The sequence below is a fragment of the Salvelinus fontinalis genome, unplaced genomic scaffold (genome assembly GCF_029448725.1).
Source record: "Salvelinus fontinalis isolate EN_2023a unplaced genomic scaffold, ASM2944872v1 scaffold_0028, whole genome shotgun sequence".
In the NCBI taxonomy this organism is placed as follows: Eukaryota; Metazoa; Chordata; class Actinopteri; order Salmoniformes; family Salmonidae; genus Salvelinus; species Salvelinus fontinalis.
The window spans coordinates 421,630-440,963 of NW_026600237.1; the positions used below are offsets into that span (position 1 = coordinate 421,630).

Sequence of the window (19,334 nt, forward strand, 5' to 3'; positions counted from 1 at the left end):
ACACACACACACACACACACAAACACAGAGACAACCACACACACGTAACACACACACTGGACCACTACAACACTCTGAAATCATTGGACGAAATCTAGGGCTCTGTATTAGGAACAGACTGTCCTGTTCTGGAACAGTCTAGAAGGTAGGAGTTGTTCCAGTCTAACAGACTGTCCTGGAAAAGTCTAGAAGGTAGGAGTAGTTCCAGTCTAACAGACTGTCCTGGAACAGTCTAGAAGGTAGGAGTAGTTCCAGTCTAACAGACTGACCTGTCCTGGAACAGTCTAGAAGGTAGAAGTAGTTCCAGTCTAAGGGCCACAGTGGTAGGGTTAGGACTACTACAGTTGATGAATCCTGGTCCTCAACACCGGTCCAGGGCCGTAGCTGGTAGTTTGGTACACTACACTGTAATGGCTGGGCTGTCTGACAGCTGTTCAGGTACATGATGAAAGGAGTGTCTGTGTTCTCAGGAGAGACGCTTCCTGTCTCTAGCCCAGGCCAGGGAGAAAGGACTCCACGTGGACTGGCTTTCGCAGACCAAACCAGGTACGACACTAATTCACTGGGATCAACTGTCCTCCAGGACTTCTTCAGGAAGTAATTTGTCTGCTTGTCATTGTAGTTGATAAGATGAGACTTATTTCTGTCTGACCGATGTAGGTCATATTTTGATAGAAAATACCTTGACTATGGTGACCGATCCTCTATCTCTCTCTCTCTCTCTCTCTCGCTCTCTCTCGCTCTCTCTGTCTCTCTCTGTCTCTCTCTCTCGCTCTCTCTCGCTCTCTCTGTCTCTCTCGCTCTCTCTGTCTCTCTCGCTCTCTCTCTCGCTCTCGCTCTCTCTCTCGCTCTCTCTGTCTCTCTCTCTGTCTCTCTCTCGCTCTCTCTGTCTCTCTCTCGCTCTCTCTGTCTCTCTCTCGCTCTCTCTGTCTCTCTCTCTCTTGCTCTCCCGCTCTCTCGCCCGCTCTCTCTCTCGCTCTCTCTCTCGCTCTCTCTCCCTCTCTCTCCCGCTCTCTCTCGCTCTCTCTGTCTCTCTCTGTCTCTCTCTCTCGCTCTCTCTCTCGCTCTCTCTCGCTCTCTCTGTCTCTCTCGCTCTCTCTGTCTCTCTCGCTCTCTCTGTCTCTCTCGCTCTCTCTGTCTCTCTCTCGCTCTCTCTCTCGCTCTCTCTGTCTCTCTCGCTCTCTCTGTCTCTCTCGCTCTCTCTGTCTCTCTCGCTCTCTCTCTCGCTCTCTCTGTCTCTCTCGCTCTCTCTGTCTCTCTCGCTCTCTCTGTCTCTCTCTCGCTCTCTCTGTCTCTCTCTCGCTCTCTCTCTCTCTCTCTCTCTCGCTCTCTCTGTCTCTCTCGCTCTCTCTGTCTCTCTCGCTCTCTCTGTCTCTCTCGCTCTCTCTGTCTCTCTCGCTCTCTCTGTCTCTCTCGCTCTCTCTGTCTCTCTCTCGCTCTCTCTGTCTCTCTCTCTCGCTCTCTCTGTCTCTCTCTCGCTCTCTCTGTCTCTCTCTCTCTTGCTCTCCCGCTCTCTCTCTCGCTCTCTCTGTCTCTCTCTCTCTTGCTCTCCCGCTCTCTCTCTCGCTCTCTCTGTCTCTCTCTCTCTTGCTCTCCCGCTCTCTCGCTCTCTCTGTCTCTCTCGCTCTCTCTGTCTCTCTCGCTCTCTCTGTCTCTCTCTCGCTCTCTCTCTCGCTCTCTCTGTCTCTCTCTCGCTCTCTCTGTCTCTCTCTCTCTTGCTCTCCCGCTCTCTCTCTCGCTCTCTCTGTCTCTCTCTCTCTTGCTCTCCCGCTCTCTCTCTCGCTCTCTCTCTCGCTCTCCCTCTCTCTCTCTCTCTCCCTCTCTCTCTCTCGCTCTCTCTCCCGCTCTCTCTCTCTCTCTCTCTCGCTCTCCCGCTCTCTCTCCCGCTCTCTCTCTCTCTCCCTCTCCCCCCGTCAGTGTGTCCTCAGTTCCTGGGTACCCGTGTGTTTGAGGGGTATGATCTGCGGAGGCTGGTAGACTATATCGACTGGAAGCCTTTCTTTGACGTGTGGCAGCTGAGAGGGAAGTACCCTAACAGAGGGTACCCCAAGATCTTCAAGGACAAAACCGTGGGTACGTAGAGGCCACAGAGATGCATGTAACGCTATCGCCATTCTAGTGATTTGTAGTTCTATGGAGAAGGTGATGCTATCGCCATTCTAGTGATTTGTAGTTCTATGGAGAAGGTGATGCTATCGCCATTCTAGTGATTTGTAGTTCTATGGAGAAGGTGATGCTATCTCCATTCTAGTGATTTGTAGTTCTATGGAGAAGGTGACGCTGTCGCCATTCTAGTGATTTGTAGTTCTATGGAGAAGGTGACGCTGTCGCCATTCTAGTGATTTGTAGTTCTATGGAGAAGGTGACGCTGTCGCCATTCTAGTGATTTGTAGTTCTATGGAGAAGGTGCGTTCCTGCCGTCCCTTCAGACCGTTCAGAGGCTTGTGTCTGAACTCTGAACTCTTAGATGGCACCAGTCAGTTTAACCTTCACATGGGATCCAAGAAAAAGGTTATCCCCTTTGGGAATTCTAAGTTCTAAGTCCTTCCCGCATCAGCAGTGGTGTAATGTAATATTGGACCTGTGGTTGACAGGTGTAATGTAATGTTGGACCTGTGGTTGATTGACAGGTGTAATGTAATGTTGGACCTGTGGTTGATTGGCAGGTGTAATGTAATATTGGACCTGTGGTTGATTGGCAGGTGTAATGTAATGTTGGACCTGTGGTTGACAGGTGTAATGTAATGTTGGACCTGTGGTTGATTGACAGGTGTAATGTAATGTTGGACCTGTGGTTGATTGGCAGGTGTAATGTAATATTGGACCTGTGGTTGACAGGTGTAATGTAATGTTGGACCTGTGGTTGACAGGTGTAATGTAATGTTGGATCTGTGGTTGATTGACAGGTGTAATGTAATGTTGGACCTGTGGTTGATTGACAGGTGTAATGTAATGTTGGACCTGTGGTTGATTGACAGGTGTAATGTAATGTTGGACCTGTGGTTGATTGACAGGTGTAATGTAATGTTGGACCTGTGGTTGATTGACAGGTGTAATGTAATATTGGACCTGTGGTTGATTGACAGGTGTAATGTAATGTTGGACCTGTGGTTGGTTGACAGGTGTAATGTTGGACCTGTGGTTGATTGACAGGTGTAATGTAATGTTGGACCTGTGGTTGATTGGCAGGTGTAATGTAATGGTGGACCTGTGGTTGATTGACAGGTGTAATGTTGGACCTGTGGTTGATTGACAGGTGTAATGTAATATTGGACCTGTGGTTGATTGACAGGTGTAATGTAATGTTGGACCTGTGGTTGATTGACAGGTGTATTGTAATGTTGAACCTGTGGTTGATTGACAGGTGTAATGTAATGTTGGACCTGTGGTTGATTGACAGGTGTAATGTAATGTTGGACCTGTGGTTGATTGACAGGTGTATTGTAATGTTGAACCTGTGGTTGATTGACAGGTGTAATGTAATGTTGGACCTGTGGTTGATTGACAGGTGTAATGTAATGTTGGACCTGTGGTTGATTGACAGGTGTAATGTAATGTTGGACCTGTGGTTGATTGACAGGTGTAATGTAATGTTGGACCTGTGGTTGATTGACAGGTGTAATGTAATGTTGGACCTGTGGTTGATTGACAGGTGTAATGTAATGTTGGACCTGTGGTTGATTGACAGGTGTAATGTAATGTTGGACCTGTGGTTGATTGACAGGTGTAATGTAATGTTGGACCTGTGGTTGATTGACAGGTGTAATGTAATGTTGGACCTGTGGTTGATTGACAGGTGTAATGTAATGTTGGACCTGTGGTTGATTGACAGGTGTATTGTAATGTTGAACCTGTGGTTGATTGACAGGTGTATTGTAATGTTGGACCTGTGGTTGATTGACAGGTGTATTGTAATGTTGGACCTGTGGTTGATTGACAGGTGTATTGTAATGTTGAACCTGTGGTTGATTGACAGGTGTATTGTAATGTTGGACCTGTGGTTGATTGACAGGTGTATTGTAATGTTGAACCTGTGGTTGATTGACAGGTGTAATGTAATGTTGGACCTGTGGTTGATTGACAGGTGTAATGTTATAATGGACCTGTACAGGTGAGGAGGCTCGGAGGGTGTTTGATGACGCCCAGCGGCTCCTCAACAGACTGATAGATAATAATGTCATGTTATAATGGACCTGGTCAGGTGAGGAGGCTCGGAGGGTGTTTGACGACGCCCAGCGGCTCCTCAACAGACTGATAGATAATAATGTCATGTTATAATGGACCTGTACAGGGGAGGAGGCTCGGAGGGTGTTTGACGACGCCCAGCGGCTCCTCAACAGACTGATAGATAATAAGGGTCTCTGTGGGCGTGGCCTGGTGGGCTTCTGGCCCGCGCAGAGTGTAGGAGACGACATCCAGGTGTACGACCATGACGTCACACCTCGCTCCGCCACGCCCCTCGCCACCTTCTACGGACTACGCCAACAGGTGAGTACGTGACACGTATGCTTGGCATGCACATGACCAATAGGGCATGACCTATAGCATATCACAATCACATCAATACACTGGGTTATAACAAACTCTGAACACTGTAACACACGTGACATCAAAATGGATACAGAGGACGTGACAAACTTGAAACGGGATGGGAATGTTTACTGGTTGCTCAGGAGGTAAAGGGGAATATTTACTGGTTGCTCAGGAGGTAAAGGGGAATGTTTACTGGTTGCTCAGGAGGTAAAGGGGAATGTTTACTGGTTGCCCAGGAGGTAAAGGGGAATGTTTACTGGTTGCTCAGGAGGTAAAGGGGGATGTTTACTGGTTGCTCAGGAGGTAAAGGGGAATGTTTACTGGTTGCTCAGGAGGTAAAGGGGAATGTTTACTGGTTGCCCAGGAGGTAAAGGGGAATGTTTACTGGTTGCTCAGGAGGTAAAGGGGAATGTTTACTGGTTGCTCAGGAGGTAAAGGGGAATGTTTACTGGTTGCTCAGGAGGTAAAGGGGAATGTTTACTGGTTGCTCAGGAGGTAAAGGGGAATGTTTACTGGTTGCTCAGGAGGTAAAGGGGAATGTTTACTGGTTGCTCAGGAGGTAAAGGGGAATGTTTACTGGTGGCTCGGGAGGTAAAGGGGAATGTGTACTGGTTGCTCGGGAGGTAAAGGGGAATGTTTACTGGTTGCTCGGGAGGTAAAGGGGAATGTTTACTGGTTGCTCGGGAGGTAAAGCGGAATGTTTACTGGTTGCTCGGGAGGTAAAGGGGAATGTTTACTGGTTGCTCAGGAGGTAAAGGGGAATGTTTACTGGTTGCCTAGGAGGTAAAGGGGAATGTTTACTGGTTGCTCAGGAGGTAAAGGGGAATGTTTACTGGTTGCTCAGGAGGTAAAGGGGAATGTTTACTGGTTGCTCAGGAGGTAAAGGGGAATGTTTACTGGTTGCCCAGGAGGTAAAGGGGAATGTTTACTGGTTGCTCAGGAGGTAAAGGGGAATGTTTACTGGTTGCTCAGGAGGTAAAGGGGAATGTTTACTGGTTGCTCAGGAGGTAAAGGGGAATGTTTACTGGTTGCTCAGGAGGTAAAGGGGAATGTTTACTGGTTGCTCAAGAGGTAAAGGGGGATGTTTACTGGTTGCTCAGGAGGTAAAGGGGAATGTTTACTGGTTGCTCAGGAGGTAAAGGGGAATGTTTACTGGTTGCTCAGGAGGTAAAGGGGAATGTTTACTGGTTGCTCAGGAGGTAAAGGGGAATGTTTACTGGTTGCTCAGGAGGTAAAGGGGAATGTTTACTGGTTGCTCAGGAGGTAAAGGGGAATGTTTACTGGTTGCTCAGGAGGTAAAGGGGAATGTTTACTGGTTGCTCAGGAGGTAAAGGGGAATGTTTACTGGTTGCTCAGGAGGTAAAGGGGAATGTTTACTGGTTGCTCAGGAGGTAAAGGGGAATGTTTACTGGTTGCTCAGGAGGTAAAGGGGAATGTTTACTGGTTGCTCAGGAGGTAAAGGGGAATGTTTACTGGTTGCTCAGGAGGTAAAGGGGAATGTTTACTGGTTGCTCAGGAGGTAAAGGGGAATGTTTACTGGTTGCTCAGGAGGTAAAGGGGAATGTTTACTGGTTGCTCAGGAGGTAAAGGGGAATGTTTACTGGTTGCTCAGGAGGTAAAGGGGAATGTTTACTGTTTGCTCAGGAGGTAAAGGGGAAGTCAGATGTGATGATCAAGAAACATAAGTTCTGGAGAAAGTGCTGTGTGTGTATTAGGACTGTGTGTGCCAAACAGGTGCTGTTGGAATACAATATCATTTTTCTGACCGTTTGGAACAATGTAAACAACACTAAATACATTATGAGTGTACCAGAGAGTCTGTTGTCATGTTTTTTTGTTGTAAAGCTTTTATTACAGCAAAGACTTTAAAAAAAAAAAGTCGCATTCATTCGTGAATGAAATTTCTGAAACGGAACAGTTTAGGCCTATTTATTGTTTACTCTATTTAATGGTCGTTTTATTTTATTTTAAATTTCACATCGTGAACGACTCGTATGCTGTGTGATGACATGAACAAGTTGTTGATTGATACAGTAAGCCTATATACAATGCAAACTAATCAGACCCCTTGACTTTTTCCACATTCTGTTACGTTACAGCCTTTTTCTAAAATGGGTTAAATTGTTTGTTTTCCTCATCAATCTACACACAATATCCCATAATGACATCACAATACCCCATAATGACAAAGCAAAAACAGGTTTTTATATTTTTTTTGCAAATGTATTACAAATAAAAAAACAGATACCTTATTTACATAAGTATTCAGACCCTTTGCTTTGAGGCTCGAAGAATTGAGTTCAGGTGCATCCTGTTTCCATTGATCATCCCTGAGATGTTTCTACAACTTGATTGGAGTCCCATCTGTCTAATAAAGGTCCCACAGTTGACAGTTTATTATTAGTGTTGCGCCATTGTTCTTACCTAATATAACCATATATCATTTCAGTAGCACATGTCTTAGACTGATGGACTGTGTCACCCCCACAGCCTCCACAATGGATTAGTCTACTGAGACAGGCCTCTACAATGGTTTAGTCCACTGAGACAGACCTCCGCAATGGATTAGTCCACTGAGACAGGCCTCCACAATGGATTAGTCCACTGAGACAGACCTCCACAATGGATTAGTCCACTAACATGCCTCCACAATGGATTAGTCCACTGAGACAGGCCTCCACAATGGATTAGTCCACTGAGACAGGCCTCTACAATGGATCAGTCCACTGAGACAGGCCTCCACAATGGATTAGTCCACTGAGACAGGCCTCCACAATGGATTAGTCCACTGAGACAGACCTCCACAATGGATTAGTCCACTGAGACAGGCCTCCACAATGGATCAGTCCACTGAGACAGACCTCCACAATGGATTAGTCCACTGAGACAGGCCTCCACAATGGATTAGTCCACTGAGACGGACCTCTACAATGGATTAGTCCGCTCAGACAGGCTTCCACAATGGATTAGTCCACTGAGACAGACCTCCACAATGGATCAGTCCACTCAGACAGACCTCCACAATGGATTAGTCCACTGAGACAGACCTCCACAATGGATTAGTCCACTGAGACAGACCTCCACAATGGATTAGTCCACTGAGACAGACCTCCACAATGGATTAGTCCACTGAGACAGACCTCCACTATGGATCAGTCCACTTAGACAGGCCTCCACAATGGATCAGTCCACTAACATGCCTCTACAATGGATCAGTCCACTCAGACAGGAGCCAATCAGAAAGGTGTCTCGTACACCTATTGTTTTTATTGTGTTGCTACTGCTCGACTAAAGACATCTGGGTCGACCAATCAATGGACCAGCGGACTAAATGGGGTCAACCCTAATAACAAGCATGTATATGTAAGATACCTGTGTTTTGTCTTGTAGGCAGAGAAGGACAGTGCCAGCTCAGACCCCTACTACTGCCTGTCTGACTTCGTGGCCCCGAGGGCCAGCGGTGTGTCTGACTACATGGGGATGTTTGCTGTAGCTGTGTTCGGAGCGGAGGAGCTGAGCAAACAGTTTGAGACCCAGGGAGACGACTACAACAGTATCATGGTCAAGGCTTTGGCTGACCGCCTGGCTGAGGTATGGACTCTAGTGTTACTATACTGACACCTAGCTGAGGTATGGACTCTAGTGTTACTATACTGACCGCCTGGCTGAGGTATGGACTCTAGTGTTACTATACTGACGTCTAGCTGAGGTATGGACTCTGGTGTTACTATACTGACGTCTAGCTGAGGTATGGACTCTAGTGTTACTATACTGACCGCCTGGCTGAGGTATGGACTCTAGTGTTACTATACTGACGTCTAGCTGAGGTATGGACTCTAGTGTTACTATACTGACGCCTGGCTGAGGTATGGACTCTAGTGTTACTATACTGACATCTGGCTGAGGTATGGACTCTAGTGTTACTATACTGACCGCCTGGCTGAGGTATGGACTCTAGTGTTACTATACTGAGGTCTAGCTGAGGTATGGACTCTAGTGTTACTATACTGACGTCTAGCTGAGGTATGGACTCTAGTGTTACTATACTGACGTCTAGCTGAGGTATGGACTCTAGTGTTACTATACTGACGTCTAGCTGAGGTATGGACTCTAGTGTTACTGACCGCCTGGCTGAGGTATGGACTCTAGTGTTACTATACTGACGTCTAGCTGAGGTATGGACTCTAGTGTTACTATACTGACGTCTAGCTGAGGTATGGACTCTAGTGTTACTATACTGACCGCCTGGCTGAGGTATGGACTCTAGTGTTACTATACTGACGTCTGGCTGAGGTATGGACTCTAGTGTTACTATACTGACCGCCTGGCTGAGGTATGGACTCTAGTGTTACTATACTGACGTCTAGCTGAGGTATGGACTCTAGTGTTACTATACTGACGTCTAGCTGAGGTATGGACTCTAGTGTTACTATACTGACACCTAGCTGAGGTATGGACTCTAGTGTTACTATACTGACGTCTAGCTGAGGTATGGACTCTAGTGTTACTATACTGACGTCTAGCTGAGGTATGGACTCTAGTGTTACTATACTGACGTCTAGCTGAGGTATGGACTCTAGTGTTACTATACTGACGTCTAGCTGAGGTATGGACTCTAGTGTTACTATACTGACGTCTAGCTGAGGTATGGACTCTAGTGTTACTATACTGACGTCTAGCTGAGGTATGGACTCTAGTGTTACTATACTGACGTCTAGCTGAGGTATGGACTCTAGTGTTACTATACTGACCGCCTGGCTGAGGTATGGACTCTAGTGTTACTATACTGACCGCCTGGCTGAGGTATGGACTCTAGTGTTACTATACTGACGTCTAGCTGAGGTATGGACTCTAGTGTTACTATACTGACGTCTAGCTGAGGTATGGACTCTAGTGTTACTATACTGACCGCCTGGCTGAGGTATGGACTCTAGTGTTACTATACTGACGTCTAGCTGAGGTATGGACTCTAGTGTTACTATACTGACGTCTAGCTGAGGTATGGACTCTAGTGTTACTATACTGACGTCTGGCTGAGGTATGGACTCTAGTGTTACTATACTGACCGCCTGGCTGAGGTATGGACTCTAGTGTTACTATACTGACGTCTAGCTGAGGTATGGACTCTAGTGTTACTATACTGACACCTAGCTGAGGTATGGACTCTAGTGTTACTATACTGACGTCTAGCTGAGGTATGGACTCTAGTGTTACTATACTGACGTCTAGCTGAGGTATGGACTCTAGTGTTACTATACTGACGTCTAGCTGAGGTATGGACTCTAGTGTTACTATACTGACGTCTAGCTGAGGTATGGACTCTAGTGTTACTATACTGACCGTCTGGCTGAGGTATGGACTCTAGTGTTACTATACTGACCGCCTGGCTGAGGTATGGACTCTAGTGTTACTATACTGACGTCTAGCTGAGGTATGGACTCTAGTGTTACTATACTGACCGCCTGGCTGAGGTATGGACTCTAGTGTTACTATACTGACGTCTAGCTGAGGTATGGACTCTAGTGTTACTATACTGACCAATAGGAAGCCATACATGACAGACTGATAACTACAGGCCAATAGGAAGCTATACATGACAGACTGATAACTACAGGCCAATGGGAAGCCGTACATGACAGACTGATAACTACAGGCCAATAGGAAGCCGTACGTGACAGACTAACTACAGCCCAATGGGAAGCCATACATGACAGACTGATCACTATAGCCCAATAGGAAGCCATACATGCCAGACTGATAACTACAGGCCAATAGGAAGCCACTAATAGGCCAGGTGAACAGTGAGAGTCCGTGAGAAGCTAAAGGTCTGCGTGTTTCCCGCCCGCCAGGCGTTTGCTGAGGAGCTCCACGCCAGGGTGCGTCGGGAGCTGTGGGCCTATAGCGTGGAGGAGAACCTCCCGGCTGAGGAGATGCACAGGATCCGTTACGAGGGCATCAGGCCGGCCGCAGGATACCCCTCCCAGCCTGACCACACAGAGAAGACCGCCATGTGGACGCTGGGCGAGGTGGAGGACAAGACGGGTAAAGGCTCTTTCTCTCACCACCTCCTCTTCTCCTTTTCATCTGAACTGATCTGAAACAACTGACCAGGTGAAAGACAACCTCATGAGGAGCTTCCAGCCATATTGTTCCCACCTGTCCAGTCTTTTCCTATCAGTGCAGATAAAGGTCTAATTGAGATGGGGGGGGGGGTAGAGTAGTTTCTGCATCGTAGACTTCTTTCTGTGTTGGTTGGCTTTTATGACTGATAACTACCCCCCCAAATCCCAGCCGCTTGAGGAAGTCTCTAAATTAGGTTTTTTGACGACGATGATGTCCGATGTTTTTTCCAGGTATCTAGTTGACTGAGTCTCTGGTGTTTTTCCCAGGTATCAAGTTGACTGAGTCTTTGGCCATGACCCCAGCAGCTGCTGTCTCTGGGCTGTACTTCTCGAACCCTAAAGCGACCTACTTCGCAGTGGGAAAGATCACCAGAGAGCAGGTACTGATACAGGCTCAGATGGGATTCATTTAGATGGGATTCAATGTAACTGATTAACAGCCCACTACAAGGGGGTTTAATGTAACTGATTAACAGCCCACTACAAGGGGGTTTAATGTAACAGCCCACTACAAGGGGTTTTAATGTAACTGATTAACAGCCCACTACAAGGGGTTTTAATGTAACTGATTAACAGCCCACTACAAGGGGGTTTAATGTAACTGATTAACAGCCCACTACAAGGGGGTTTAATGTAACTGATTAACAGCCCACTACAAGGGGTTTTAATGTAACTGATTAACAGCCCACTACAAGGGGTTTTAATGTAACTGATTAACAGCCCACCACAAGGGGTTTTAATGTAACTGATTAACAGCCCACTACAAGGGGGTTTAATGTAACTGATTAACAGCCCACTACAAGGGGGTTTAATGTAACTGATTAACAGCCCACCACAAGGGGGTTTAATGTAACTGATTAACAGCCCACTACAAGGGGTTTTAATGTAACTGATTAACAGCCCACTACAAGGGGGTTTAATGTAACTGATTAACAGCCCACTACAAGGGGTTTTAATGTAACTGATTAACAGCCCACCCACAAGGGGGTTTAATGTAACTGATTAACAGCCCACCACAAGGGGTTTTAATGTAACTGATTAACAGCCCACCACAAGGGGGTTTAATGTAACTGATTAACAGCCCACCACAAGGGGGTTTAATGTAACTGATTAACAGCCCACTACAAGGGGTTTTAATGTAACTGATTAACAGCCCACTACAAGGGGTTTTAATGTAACTGATTAACAGCCCACTACAAGGGGGTTTTAATGTAACTGATTAACAGCCCACCACAAGGGGGTTTAATGTAACTGATTAACAGCCCACCACAAGGGGGTTTAATGTAACTGATTAACAGCCCACCACAAGGGGGTTTAATGTAACTGATTAACAGCCCACTACAAGGGGTTTTAATGTAACTGATTAACAGCCCACCACAAGGGGGTTTAATGTAACTGATTAACAGCCCACCACAAGGGGGTTTAATGTAACTGATTAACAGCCCACCACAAGGGGGTTTAATGTAACTGATTAACAGCCCACCACAAGGGTGTTTAATGTAACTGATTAACAGTCCACCACAAGGGGGTTTAATGTAACTGATTAACAGTCCACCACAAGGGGTTTTAATGTAACTGATTAACAGCCCACCACAAGGGGGTTTAATGTAACTGATTAACAGCCCACCACAAGGGGTTTTAATGTAACTGATTAACAGCCCACCACAAGGGGTTTTAATGTAACTGATTAACAGCCCACCACAAGGGCTTTTAATGTAACTGATTAACAGCCCACCACAAGGGGGTTTAATGTAACTGATTAACAGTCCACCACAAGGGGTTTTAATGTAACTGATTAACAGTCCACCACAAGGGGTTTTAATGTAACTGATTAACAGTCCACCCACAAGGGGGCGATGTTTTCAAACCTTACTGACTGACACTTGGGCTCCCGAGTGGCGCAGCGGTCTAAGGCACTGCATCCTCAGTGCAAGAGACGTCACTACAGTCGCCGGTTCGAATCCTGTCTAAAAGCTCTGCAGTTGTATATTTGGTTTGCTAATTTAGTAGCACGTTAGCTATCTAGCTAAGTGGTTAGCTTCTTCCCAAATCAAGCATTGGCCGAGTAACAGCAGAGAATCCCCTCCTGAATCAGGAGCCTTACTGTCTAATATATGTTTTGTGCAGCAAACTGAGTAGCATTTTTGATGGTAGTTTAGGTCAGAAACTGTCCAAAATGTTCGCAATGCGCTCGTGTACATGGGGCGGCGGTACTTGGGGCGCCAGGTAGCCTAGTGGTTAGAGCGTTGGGCCGCTAACCGAAAGGTTACTGGATCAAATCCCTGAGCTGACAAGGTAAAAATCTGTCGTTCTGCACTTGAACAAGGCAGTTAACCCACTGTTCCCCGGTAGGCCGTCATTGTAAATAAAACTGTTCTTAACTGACAGCCATCACCAAGTACCCATCAGTCTATATACCTCCATTCATACAGAGGCTTCTGCCGTCATTAGACTAGAATAGGTTTATTTGAGCAGTGTGGGTGTGGCTTACCCGCCGTCGTGAGGGTCAGGGAAGCCACCGCCACGATAAAGTGGTACTCATAAACATTGTTCAAGTTCGGCAGGTCTGGTCTCATCACCTACTTGGGATGTCTTGACATTATCTTAATGTGTGGTATGTCATGACATTATGTTACTGTGTGGTATGTCATGACATTATGTTACTGTGTGGTATGTCATGACATTATGTTACTGTGTGGTATGTCATGACATTATGTTACTGTGTGGTATGTCATGACATTATGTTACTGTGTGGTATGTCATGACATTATGTTACTGTGTGGTATGTCATGTCATTATGCTACTGTGTGGTATGTCATGACATTATGTTACTGTGTGGTATGTCATGTCATTATGCTACTGTGTGGTATGTCATGACATTATGTTACTGTGTGGTATGTCATGTCATTATGCTACTGTGTGGTATGTCATGACATTATGTTACTGTGTGGTATGTCATGACATTATGCTAATGTATGGTATGTCATGACATTATACTAATGGGTGGTATGTAATGGCATTATGTTAATGTGTGGTATGTCATGTCATTATGCTAATGTGTGGTATGTCATGGCATTATGTTAATGTGTGGTATGTCATGTCATTATGCTAATGTGTGGTATGTCATGGCATTATGTTAATGTGTGGTATGTCATGACATTATGTTAATGTGTGGTATGTCATGACATTATGGTAATGTGTGGTTTGTCATGACATTATGGTAATGTGTGGTATGTCATGACATTATGTTAATGTGTGGTATGTCATGACATTATGGTAATGTGTGGTTTGTAATGTTACCACAGGTGGAGGACTATGTGTCATGACATTATGTTAATGTGTGGTTTGTAATGTTACCACAGGTGGAGGACTATGCTGGGAGGAAAGAGATGCCAGTGTCAGAGGTGGAACGCTGGCTGGGGCCAATCCTGGGCTACGACACTGACTGACAGTGATACTTCAACCAATCCTGGGCTACGACACTGACTGACAGTGATACTTCAACCAATCCTGGGCTACGACACTGACTGACAGTGATACTTCAACCAATCCTGAGCTACGACACTGACTGACAGTGATACTTCAACCAATCCTGGGCTACGACACTGACTGACAGTGATACTTCAACCAATCCTGGGCTACGACACTGACTGACAGTGATACTTCAACCAATCCTGAGCTACGACACTTCTGCATCCACAACCACTACCTAGAAAACAGAGGCGCTGCTCAATGGTCATGTCTAGATGGGATACAGCTTTTGTCAACTTCTAACCCTTTTCCCAACCTTAACCCAATTATCCTAACCTGCTACGTTAATTCTCCCAAACCTGCTACGTTAATTCTCCCAAACCTGCTACGTTAATTCTCCCTAACCTGCTACGTTAATTCTCCCTAACCTGCTACGTTAATTCTCCCTAACCTGCTACGTTAATTCTCCCTAACCTGCTACGTTAATTCTCCCAAACCTGCTACGTTAATTCTCCCAAACCTGCTACGTTAATTCTCCCAAACCTGCTATGTTAATTCTCCCTAACCTGCTACGTTAATTCTCCCTAACCTGCTACGTTAATTCTCCCAAACCTGCTACGTTAATTCTCCTAAACCTGCTACGGTTAATTCTCCCAAACCTGCTACGTTAATTCTCCCAAACCTGCTACGTTAATTCTCCCAAACCTGCTACGTTAATTCTCCCAAACCTGCTACGTTAATTCTCCCTAACCTGCTACGTTAATTCTCCTAACCTTCTACGTTAATTCTCCCTAACCTTCTACGTTAATTCTCCCTAACCTGCTACGTTAATTCTCCTAACCTTCTACGTTAATTCTCCCTAACCTTCTACGTTAATTCTCCCTAACCTGCTACGTTAATTCTCCTAACCTTCTACGTTAATTCTCCCTAACCTTCTACGTTAATTCTCCCAAACCTTCTACGTTAATTCCCCTAACCTTCTACGTTAATTCTCCCTAACCTTCTACGTTAATTCTCCCTAACCTTCTACGTTAATTCTCCCTAACCTGCTACGTTAATTCTCCCTAACCTGCTACGTTAATTCTCCCTAACCTGCTACGTTAATTCTCCCTAACCTGCTACGTTAATTCTCCCTAACCTGCTACGTTCATTCTCCCTAACCTTCTACGTTCATTCTCCCAAACCTGCTACGTTAATTCTCCCTAACCTGCTACGTTAATTCTCCCTAACCTGCTACGTTAATTCCCCTAACCTGCTACGTTAATTCTCCCAAACCTGCTACGTTAATTCTCCCAAACCTGCTACGTTAATTCTCCCAAACCTGCTACGTTAATTCTCCTAAACCTTCTACGTTAATTCTCCCAAACCTTCTACGTTAATTCTCCCAAACCTGCTACGTTAATTCTCCCAAACCTGCTACGTTAATTCTCCCAAACCTGCTACGTTAATTCTCCCAAACCTGCTACGTTAATTCTCCCAAACCTGCTACGTTAATTCTCCCAAACCTGCTACGTTAATTCTCCCAAACCTTCTACGTTAATTCTCCCAAACCTGCTACGTTAATTCTCCCAAACCTGCTACGTTAATTCTCCCAAACCTGCTACGTTAATTCTCCCAAACCTGCTACGTTAATTCTCCCAAACCTGCTACGTTAATTCTCCCAAACCTTCTACGTTAATTCTCCTAACCTGCTAAGAAAAGTAAATTCTGAAAAAAGCTGCATCCCTTCTAGACCCTGCTTAAAGGGCCAGATTTTATTTTTTAAACGTACACTTCACGTGAACCAAGGCTCAACTTGAAAAAAAAAGTTAATGGAGCTGTTTTTGTATGGTCTAACATTTTACAGTTTTAATATAACAGCTGTTGCCAATGTCATTTATACTTTTTTTCTGGCAATCACAATCTTAGATTTTAATCATTAACAGATACATATGGTTAAATTTCAGAGTTTGATTTGTTCATTAGGGGACATATTAGGTTCTAGAAGACGTACATTTCCTCAGCAGTTTTCATTTGAGATTGTATTTATGCTAATTAGATACAACTTGTTTTACAAAATGTATAATTAGTAAACATGGTCTTCATTACAAAATGTACACTTACCTGACATGCCGTATTAATGTCTAAACCTCTAAAAAAGGTACATGTTTTTATGAATGATTATTGTAAATTACGGATTTTAATGATTACACAATTTGTCTTAAAGAAATGTGCCAAAAACTAGTGACTGACCAGTTATCATTGTCATGTGCAATGTTATCGATTTTATCCTGGAGGTGTCCACTATTTCTGAAAAATAAGTATAGATTTTATTTTATTTTATGAATGTTCTGACATTACAATGTTTGATCTGGAACCATATTCATTTCGTATAAAATCATTTGCTCAGTATGTCGCTCTCTCTTGTCTGCTGTATTATACGATTACAAAACAACACTAGCTACACTACTCTTAACAGTTCATATACTATATTGGCTGGCCTTGTATTGAAATATTGATTGATTAGTTAGTTGATTGATCGGGATATGCCTCCCGTGATAAAACAGCAACATTCCTGACATACCCCAAGCTAAGCCTATTTTAACGATTTTGAATGACTCCATCAACCAGAATCCCCTACCACCGTCGGTGTACTACGCCGTTCTTCAATAACAGTAGTGTAGTATCTTCCTTCATCCGTTCACGTTGCTGCTCCATCTGTTTTGAAATGATACCGGAAGAGGGGGCACAGTGATCATCTTCAAGTCTCGACTCACACACACCTGCACAACTCCTCCCCTTTTTGAATATGTAACCCGTCCAATGAGAGCGAGGCAACACACACTGGGTTATTCTCCAGCTCCGGTCAGCAGCATCGCCGGTGCTGCCTTCTGTCGCCTCCACACGGATATTCCGTTCGGCTCTGTCGGGTCTCTGTCGCGGACGGCAACTATGGCTGATGCGGGAGAAGCCGGAGAAGATGAAATACAGTTCTTACGAACCGTAAGTGCATTTCTAAGCGATTACACTGTTGTAATATGTCGGGTTTGATACTGCTGTTGGTTCGGTTGTAGACTTGTCTGCATCGCGTTAGAATCCTCCGGTTCGGTTCTGGCCGTTGGCGCAGAGTTTACCGCAAGCTGCTGCGCCGAGCTGAGCGCAGAGACTACAATTGACAGCTTTATGTGTCATGTCGTTATTTATAATTAATTTGACTTTAAGTTCACGGGGATCTTGACGAATGGTGAACGTGATTCGTCATGACGATGTCGCATCATCTACAGTGCCATCTGGAAGTCGCATCGTGGGTGTCAAAGGATGGAGCGCCTGAGCTTGGTTTTTACTGTAAAAGTAGCCTACGGATGCCGAGGTGCTGAAATAGTACAAATAGAGATAAACAATGATTAGATGTCACGGATTGAATTGTGGACAAAGGTAGTAGCTAATATCTATGGAATAGCCGTTATTGAGCCCTATGCTAAACACTGAGTTTATAACACTTCTGCTCTATCCTATCGATTCGCCACTGCAGTCAGCTGCATGCCGTGAGATGGGCTTGACAGTGAGGGGCGGGAGGTAGTTGTGGTGATGAATAGGATAATTATATATTCATTTGTTGATAGTCTACTACTGCAAAGGTGTTTCAACGATGCTATCTACCTGGTCAGTGTGTGTTTGTTTAATCTACATCTAGGCTGTAATGCCAGTCCATCTAGGCCGTGATGCCAGTCCATCTAGGCTGTGATGCCAGTCCATCTAGGCTGTGATGCCAGTCCATCTAGGCTGTGATGCCAGTCCATCTAGGCTGTAATGCCAGTCCATCTAGGCTGTAATGCCAGTCCATCTAGGCTGTAATGCCAGTCCATCTAGGCTGTAATGCCAGTCCATCTAGGCTGTGATGCCAGTCCATCTAGGCTGTGATGCCAGTCCATCTAGGCTGTGATGCCAGTCCATATAGGCCGTGATGCCAGTCCATCTAGGCCGTGATGCCAGTCCATCTAGGCCGTGATGCCAGTCCATCTAGGCTGTAATGCCAGTCCATCTAGGCTGTAATGCCAGTCCATCTAGGCTGTAATGCCAGTCCATCTAGGCTGTGATGCCAGTCCATCTAGGCTGTGATGCCAGTCCATCTAGGCTGTAATGCCAGTCCATCTAGGCTGTAATGCCAGTCCATCTAGGCTGTGATGCCAGTCCATCTAGGCTGTGATGCCAGTCCATCTAGGCTGTGATGCCAGTCCATCTAGGCTGTGATGCCAGTCCATCTAGGCTGTAATGCCAGTCCATCTAGGCTGTGATGCCAGTCCATCTAGGCTGTGATGCCAGTCCATCTAGGCTGTAATGCCAGTCCTTCTAGGCTGTAATGCCAGTCCATCTAGGCTGTAATGCCAGTCCCTCTAGGCTGTGATGCCAGTCCATCTAGGCTGTAATGCCAGTCCATCTAGGCTGTAATGCCAGTCCCTCTAGGCTGTAATGCCAGTCCATCTAGGCTGTAATGCCAGTCCATCACAATGTGGGAGCTGGTGGCCACGTCTGTTTGCTTGCTTAGTGCTGTAAGCAAATTTTCTGTCATTTGATTGGCTGCATTATCTAACATAATGACAATTGCTACCTTAGATAGCAGCCCCTCCTCTACCCTAATAGATAGCAGCCCCTCCTCTGCCCTAATAGATAGCAGCCCCCCCCCTCTGCCCTAATAGATGACAGCCCCTCCTCTGCCCTAATAGATAGCAGCCCCTCCTCTGCCCTTATAGATAGCAGCCCCTCCTCTGCCCTAATAGATAGCAGCTCCTCCTCTGCCCTAATAGATAGCAGCCCCTCCTCTACCCTAATAGATAGCAGCCCCTCCTCTACCCTAATAGATAGCAGCCTCTCCTCTGCCCTAATAGATAGCAGCCCCTCCTCTGCCCTAATAGATAGCAGCCCCTCTGCCCTAATAGATAGCAGCCCCTCTGCCCTAATAGATAGCAGCCCCTCCTCTGCCCTAATAGATAGCAGCCCCTCCTCTGCCCTAATAGATAGCAGCCCCTCCTCTACCCTTATAGATAGCAGCCCCTCCTCTGCCCTAATAGATAGCAGCCCCTCCTCTACCCTAATAGATAGCAGCCCCTCCTCTGCCCTAATAGATAGCAGCCCCTCCTCTGCCCTAATAGATAGCGGCCCCTCCTCTGCCCTAATAGATAGCAGCCCCTCCTCTGCCCTAATAGATAGCAGCCCCTCCTCTGCCCTAAT

General features: G+C 45.7%; 2 protein-coding genes across 5 annotated transcripts in view; both read left to right on the plus strand.

The window, feature by feature from the left end:
* mtr (5-methyltetrahydrofolate-homocysteine methyltransferase) overlaps positions 1–16,517 on the plus strand; it is a 77,904-nt gene extending 61,387 nt beyond the window's left edge. For 2 of the 4 annotated variants that reach the window (XM_055910757.1, XM_055910758.1), the window contains 7 exons: positions 471–546; positions 1,918–2,073; positions 4,292–4,488; positions 7,924–8,124; positions 10,383–10,575; positions 10,923–11,035; positions 14,018–16,517. In XM_055910757.1, the coding sequence (XP_055766732.1) occupies positions 471–546; positions 1,918–2,073; positions 4,292–4,488; positions 7,924–8,124; positions 10,383–10,575; positions 10,923–11,035; positions 14,018–14,104 (1,023 nt within the window). In that variant the 3' untranslated portion in view covers positions 14,105–16,517. The other 2 variants (XM_055910760.1, XM_055910759.1) reach the window with 2 other exon arrangements.
* Positions 16,518–16,893: 376 nt separating this feature from the next.
* Positions 16,894–19,334, plus strand: part of LOC129842278 (ryanodine receptor 2-like) — a 153,746-nt gene continuing 151,305 nt past the window's right edge. Inside the window, exon 1 of the mRNA XM_055910763.1 lies at positions 16,894–17,108. Coding sequence (XP_055766738.1) covers positions 16,929–17,108 — 180 coding nt within the window. The 5' untranslated portion in view covers positions 16,894–16,928. The remainder of the gene's footprint in view (positions 17,109–19,334) is intronic.